The sequence below is a fragment of the Gracilinanus agilis genome, chromosome 1 (genome assembly GCF_016433145.1).
Source record: "Gracilinanus agilis isolate LMUSP501 chromosome 1, AgileGrace, whole genome shotgun sequence".
NCBI classification, from domain to species: Eukaryota; Metazoa; Chordata; class Mammalia; order Didelphimorphia; family Didelphidae; genus Gracilinanus; species Gracilinanus agilis.
In genome coordinates this window covers 99704474-99711191 of record NC_058130.1, presented here as the reverse complement: position 1 = coordinate 99711191, position 6718 = coordinate 99704474, and the positions used below count along the sequence as shown (strand labels likewise).

The following is a 6718-nucleotide window of genomic DNA, read 5'->3' as shown; positions in this document are numbered from 1 at the left end:
TATTGGGGGAGCGTTCACTTTCTGGCCCATTGCCCGCTGAAACCTGCGATCCAATGCATCTGCATGCTGATGCTGGTGCCTCTGAGGTCAGTGCCATCTTACCCAGAGACCTCGCCAAAGACCGGGAACATGGAAGGGTGTCTGCTTGGCTCCACACCTTCTTTCCTGGGCCTCTCAGGTGCCTGCATTGTTCAATATTGCGGTCAAACAGATGGGGTGCGAAGGGGGATGGAGGTAACAGACTCCAGAGGGTACACTGTAAACTCATTCCCCAGAATTGCACATCCTCATAAGTAGTAAAACGCTGCCTTTTGGTTAAAAATCTTTTTTTTTTTTTTAACCTTTATCTTTCACCTTAGAATCTATACTGTGTATTGGTTCCAAGGCAGAAGGGTGGTAGGGCTAAGTAATGGGAGTCAAGAGACTTGCGCAGGGTCACACAGCTGGGAAGTGTCTGAGACCAGATTTGAACCTAGAACCTTCTGTCCCCAAACCTGGCTCTCCATCCACTGAGACACCCAGCTGCCCCCTGGTTTAAAATTCTTAATGAGCTTGCACCCTCTCAGGACTCTCCAACTTTATTTTATAAGTTAATCACTTTTCTCATGAATCTTTCCACCACTTCTTCCATCTTTCCTCCACATCTACAAAAAAATGAAGGGGAAAACAGTGAGCAGATGAAGCAGACACTGGTGTAGATGGAGGTTAAAATAGCACTGGAAGGTTCACAAAGTGTCGTCTTCATAACAGCTGGGATGTAGGTAATGTAAATTATCCCCAGCTTACAAATGAGGGAATTCAAGGCTAAAAAGGTTAAGTCATTTGTCCATAGTCATTCAGCTATCAAATAGCAGGGTTGTGATTCAAACTGGTCTCTGATTCCAAATCCAAGACTTTTCTCTATGCCAAGTTGTCTCTCTTTTTAAACTTTTTATTTTAATTGTCAAGCAAAACACATTTCCAAATTGGTCATTGTTGTAAAAACAAAATTCATACATAACCCAAACCCCCAAATAAAATGATAAATACATTAATGTGAAAGATGACTCCCAACAGTTCTTTCTCTTAGAGGTGAATGGTATTCCCCATCATAAATCTTTCAGGATTATCCTAAGTCATTGCATCGCTGAGAGTAGTTAAATTTTCACAGATAATCATTGTCCAATATTGCCATGATTGTGTACAATGTTCTCTGGGTTCTGCCTAGCCAACCTGCCTCTCTTAAGCAGAAGTCCCAAGATTTCAAAACTGAAAGAGCTCAAAAAGATGATAAAGTTCTATTTTCTTCCATTTTACAATAAGATGGTGAGTTCCAGAGAAGGGAAAGGATTTGGCCAAAGTCATCAAGTTAGTGACCAAATGCAATCTCAAACCCAGCGTCCTCCTTCCCCCACATCACCAGAGACCACCCGTGTCCTGAATGAGCTTTTTGTATAGTCTTTTGAGTTTTAAGAACTATTGAGATTTGATTCCAGCATTCCTGGAACACCTTTTCAGTCTCAGCCCTTGTGAATGGACGTGGTGTAGCCCTATTTCCCAACTGAATAGGACAGCAGCGTCACAGAGAGGACCCTTTGTTTCTGCCTGAGTATCTTGGGGAGATTCATTGTGAATGCCAGTAGCATCTGGTGTTCTGAAGACTCAGTGGCAGTGTGACTTTGACAAATCACTTGCCCTCTCTTGTCTCACCTAGAAAATGAGGAAATTAATACTTTCACACTCTGGTTTGCACATTAGGAGGGTAGTGATCTTTGGTCTTCAATAAGGCTGGGTGAATGAAGTTGGAGAGCAGGTTCAATGGATATCAGCCTATCCAGATACAAGGTCTCTGCCACCAGCTTGTGTTCTCAGCTTTTACCCCCTTTTCACAAAATGAGTGTTGAAGGAAACATTTTAGTTGGTTGAGAGTTGTGAGAGTTGTGGGTATTAAGTTTTAACAATATTTGGTTTGGGGACAGCTAGGTGGCTCTGGCCTAGAGACCAGAGGCCTTGAATTCAAATGTGGCCTCAGTTACTTTCTAGCTATGTGACTCTGGACAAGTCACTTACCCCAATTGCTCAACCCTTACCACTCACTTCTGTCTTGGAATCACAATTTTAAAATAGAAAATAGATAAGGATTAAAAAAAATCCTTTTGGTTTCTGTAGCGGAGAAGACTTTCAAAGGCAAAAACCATGGAATTATGTGTAGAGCTAAAAAGGCTTTTAGAGGGGATGTAAATTCAGTCCTTTTATTTCCCAGATGAGGAAACTATGACCCATAAAGATTCAGTGATTTGCCCAAAGTCATTCAAAATTTTTAAGCCAACGTTTAAACTCAGGTTCTGTGACTCCAAATTCAAGCCTGGAGTTCCTGGATTCAAATCTGGCATCAGATACTTTCTGACTGTGTGACCCTGGGCAAATCACTTAACCCCTGTTGCCTAGCTCTTACCACTCTTTTGCCTTGGAACTGATACTTAGTATTAATTCTAAGACAGAAGGTAAGTATTTTTTTTTAAATAGAAAGAAAGAAAATCATTTCAAGGAGGACAGTTGTTCTTTCATAGATGGTCCACTTGGGACTTCTTTGAAGTATCCATGCAAATACTTGTAAGAAACATTTACTTACCCTAAGGAAACTTTTATAGCATCTTCAAGGGAAAGAAGAACATATGATAAAACAGACAGCTAAGACCCGTTTACATATAAAATTTTGTGTATTGGGTATAGTCAAATATACTCTAAGGCTTGGGTTAAAAGTGATTTTTATTGAAGTTATAAATATTTAAAAATAAGCAATTAAAAAAATAAATGATCTGCTCCCACCAACAAAGCAGGGAATACAGGGCTGACTCTTGGAATACACCCGCAATGATACAGTCACTGCTGAAACAAGGCCAGGCCAGGCAATCTTTGGTATAGGAACTTCGTATATGCTGTGTAGATGTATATACTCCATCAGAGAGCAAGAGATGAGAAGACAGAAAAGATGGAGAGAAGCACATTTGGTTCATGGTTCTCTGAAGCTTTTTTCCAAGAAGGCTAACAAATAATGACTGACGTGTTTCCCAATGATGATGGGAGAGAATCCTATCACTCTTCTGGCTCCCCTGAAAACTCTGGGATCTGAAAGAAAAGACAGGAATAGGGAGAGAACAAAAGAGAGCATGTCAAGGGCAAAAACCTTCCCAAATGTCCTCTATTCAAGGTGCCTCTAAGGGAGAAATCTCTGAAAAAGTCTGTTAAACAATTATGATGGTCATTTTCCATCAGGCGTATATTATATTCTGTCTCTCTGTTCTTTTTATCTCTGTCTCCTGAACAAAAATCATCACTTATTCCAGATGAATGACTACCACTTGCCAAGGATTCATTGTACCACACCCCCCACCCATGCCTCAATCCCAAGTCTCTTGTGATCAAACATGAGGTACATCCCATGTTGGTAGGCAGTCACTTCGAATGGGCTAAACAGGGAAACAGTCTGGGTCTCCCCCTCCTAGAGACTGGCTGCAACAATAAAAGCATTAAGAAAACTACTCTTAGTTCCGGTGTAAATTTGGGGGAAGAGGAAACCTGGGATTATGGGGAAAGAGCAGCTAAAGAGTGAAACATTAAACTCATTTGAATCTCCCAGTCATTGAGGGGGAGCTTGTAGTAGCTCTTCTTACTACCTCCAAATTTAGGCTTTTCATTACTCGTATTGGAGAGCTTTGGCTCCCATTGAGCACAGGTGGAATCCCCTGGAAGATAGAAAGTGATGTGTTGAAACACTCACCGGGTTTACCAAATTCTCATCTAAAAGTTTTCCAGTGATTTATAAGGCACTGAGAAAAACTCAAGAAAAGAAATCTCTTATGGGTAAAAGCTATCCAATGGCATTAATCCAACTCAGTCAGAAACAATGCTTAAGAGTGTCCCATTCTCGGGGAAGCCTTGATATGGAGCAGATAGTGTAGCCCTGGTGCTCCTTTACTTCTAGTATGGCTAGAGAATCCCTCCATAATGTAAATTACTAGGAAACATGACTTATAGGAGAGCTTTGTAAAGTCGGAAGGGAGCAAAATGATTATTAGTAATTATCTAAATTATCCAACTACAACATTCAAGCATCTTAATTGAAGCTAATCAATGCAGTTTACCAACCTTCGCTTTGTGACTAATGAGTACCTTAACAGTTCTAAGCACCAGGTAAAGCCCCAAATTTAGATAAGCTAAGATCCCTGCTCCTGCTGGTGGGGATAGAGGAAGACTTACACATATTTAAATAGCTAGAATACAAAATAATGCCTGATCAGACCAGGAAAGGGCAGACAGAGTTCCAAGGTAGGAATCTACAATGGTACATCTCTATGAGCTAATCTTGTCTTACTCAGTCGAGGGTTGCAAACTTCAAGCCATCAGATGCATCAAGAGTGAGGTTTCTGTTGTGCTGGGTGGGATTTGGGAGGGCGCTTTCATCCACTAATTTTTTATATATGCATTTATTCAATTTCAATAACTATGCCTTCCCTCCCCCATTGTTGGTCCATTTTGGGGGGTCTTTTTAGAAAGGTACCCACAAATGTTGTTCTGTTCTGTCCCCTTTAGTGACTTAAGATAGTCATTTATTTATTCACTCACTCGAACGCCTTTGGCACTGTCCTAGGCGCTTCAAAACTTGCTGCCTGCAGACTGATAGGAAAACCAAGTTAGAGAGACCCAGAATCAGAGTTGGGAGGGACCACAGTGATTGTTTGGTTCAAATTTTCCACCAAGGGAAGGTGTCCCTTCTATATATAGGGGTACAGTTCCTGGCTTCTTGTCTTTAAAGATTGATGGCAAGGGGGCAGCTGGGTACTCAGAGGATTGAGAGCCAGGCCTAGAGACGGGAGATCCTAGGTTCAAATCTGACTTCAGACACTTCCCAGCTGTGTGACCCTGGGCAAGTCACTTGACCCCCATTGCCTACCCTTACCACTCTTCTGCCTTGGAGCCAATACACAGTATTGATTCCAAGATGGAAAGTAAGGGTTAAAAAAAAAAAAAGATTGATGGCACTAGTCACATGATTAGCCTGTTCAATTAAGAAAACATGTTCCCGTGTGATTGGAATGATCAAGCTTAGGGACTGTGGGTGGAGAACACTGCATAGAATATCTTACTAGTTTTCGGGCTGGTTAGTTTTACTAAATTGTTTCCCACCCCACTTTGTGCCAGTTTTCTTTTGTATTCTTTGTTAAAAGAGATGTCTCTCTTGGGAGGAAAAGGACAAGGGAGATATTTGGAACTGAAGGTGAAATAGAAGCAAAGGAGAGCACTATTTTTTCTCAAGTTTTAAAAAGAAGTCAGCACTCCTCCCTACAGGATCTGCATACACACCTAACACCCACAGTGGTACTAGAGATACCTGGTGAACCCTGCAATGCACAGAGATGTCATTAGGGAAAGAGGAAAGTATTGCTTCATCTCATCAGGTCTCGAGCTCTGATTCACTCATCTAAATCATGCCAAAATTTCATTTCACCTCCGAAAATGAGATGAAGGCTATTTTTAGTTTTGTGCATGTTTGTTTTGCAAGCGGCTCTCTTGAGTGAGTTCCCATTGAAGTGATGACCCTGGCCCAGCACTAAACAATAAAGGAGGCTAGAGCCCATCACAAGCTTGACTGTGTTTGTCCTGAAGGTCACCTTTCCATTCTGATATCTTCTGACCTTTTGATGTCCCTACCTTCATGCCTGTGGGTTTGAGCCACATTTTCCAGAGACTGTGACTATTTGGGAGTCAGGAAACTATAGGGAGGACTATATATGGTATGAGGAAAACAGGAGGGACTTGACAAACTAGAATTTAAAAGGATGAGGAGATTGCAAAGCCCAAGTGTTGTGGGGTCACTGTTCTAAGGGTTTCATTTGACGAGTGCATAGATTGTCCTTTATGCCTTACTGCAAAGGTCTAGACTAGGGGGCTCTTTTGGCACTGCCTCTGTGTCCTGTGAATCCCATGAAAAACCAGAAGGTTCTTTCACTACTAGGATGATAGCACAAGATCCCTGCAAACTGGCCATCTGTTTTGTGTCTTCATGACTCACTGTCTGTTTGGGTGAGCTTTATAGTGAAATTTTGTACATATGGATGCCACAGTAATATAGCAGTGCCTCATCTTTACACACAGGACTTTAAGGTTTCATAATAAAATATGAGAGAAATTTAAACTTATTGCAGTATTCCATCTTACCTGGGGAGCAGTAATAAATCAAGAAGGCTAGTCCTGCAGCCACACTGAAACAAGCAAGAAAAAACATGGGACCTGAAAGGGAAAGAGAAAGGCATCAATAAGATGTCATTTGGGATTAGTCTGGCATGAACTGGCCTTCTCCTTATACAGAGAGAGAATCAAAATGGAGAATCACACACGGTCAGTATGGACTGAATCACAAGAAAGAATGAGACTCAGAAGTCATAGACATGCATGCATTTCTAGTGGGGAAAAATACATTCATAGTGGAGGAAGAGACAAGACTGGTACAAATGCAAGCTTTAGAACATAAATTGTTCAGCGTGGGAAAGTGATGGGCACAAATTTAAAGGCCAGAATGAAGCTGGCTGAAAATCTGGCCCCTTCTATTTAGGCAATGCAAAAGCAAAGTAGGAACAAACCCAAACCCAAACGACAAGAATATTCCAAAGTGGGGAAGATAGTGGGCGACATGTGGAGTATAGACAGCTTCCTCCTTCTTGCCTCTCCCAGTCTTCCT

The 6718-nt window shown here is 41.5% G+C and overlaps 1 protein-coding gene across 5 annotated transcripts in view; it reads right to left on the bottom strand.

Moving 5' to 3' along the window:
• Nucleotides 1-2730: 2730 nt before the first annotated feature.
• CARD19 (caspase recruitment domain family member 19) overlaps nucleotides 2731-6718 on the bottom strand; it is a 56043-nt gene continuing 52055 nt past the window's right edge. For 3 of the 5 annotated variants that reach the window (XM_044683632.1, XM_044683790.1, XM_044683683.1), the window contains 3 exons: nucleotides 6199-6270; nucleotides 4606-4656; nucleotides 2731-3108 (listed from right to left, as the gene is read on the bottom strand). In XM_044683632.1, coding sequence (XP_044539567.1) covers nucleotides 2993-3108; nucleotides 4606-4656; nucleotides 6199-6270 — 239 coding nt within the window. In that variant the 3' untranslated portion in view covers nucleotides 2731-2992. The remainder of the gene's footprint in view (nucleotides 3109-4605; nucleotides 4657-6198; nucleotides 6271-6718) is intronic. The other 2 variants (XM_044683736.1, XM_044683846.1) reach the window with 1 other exon arrangement.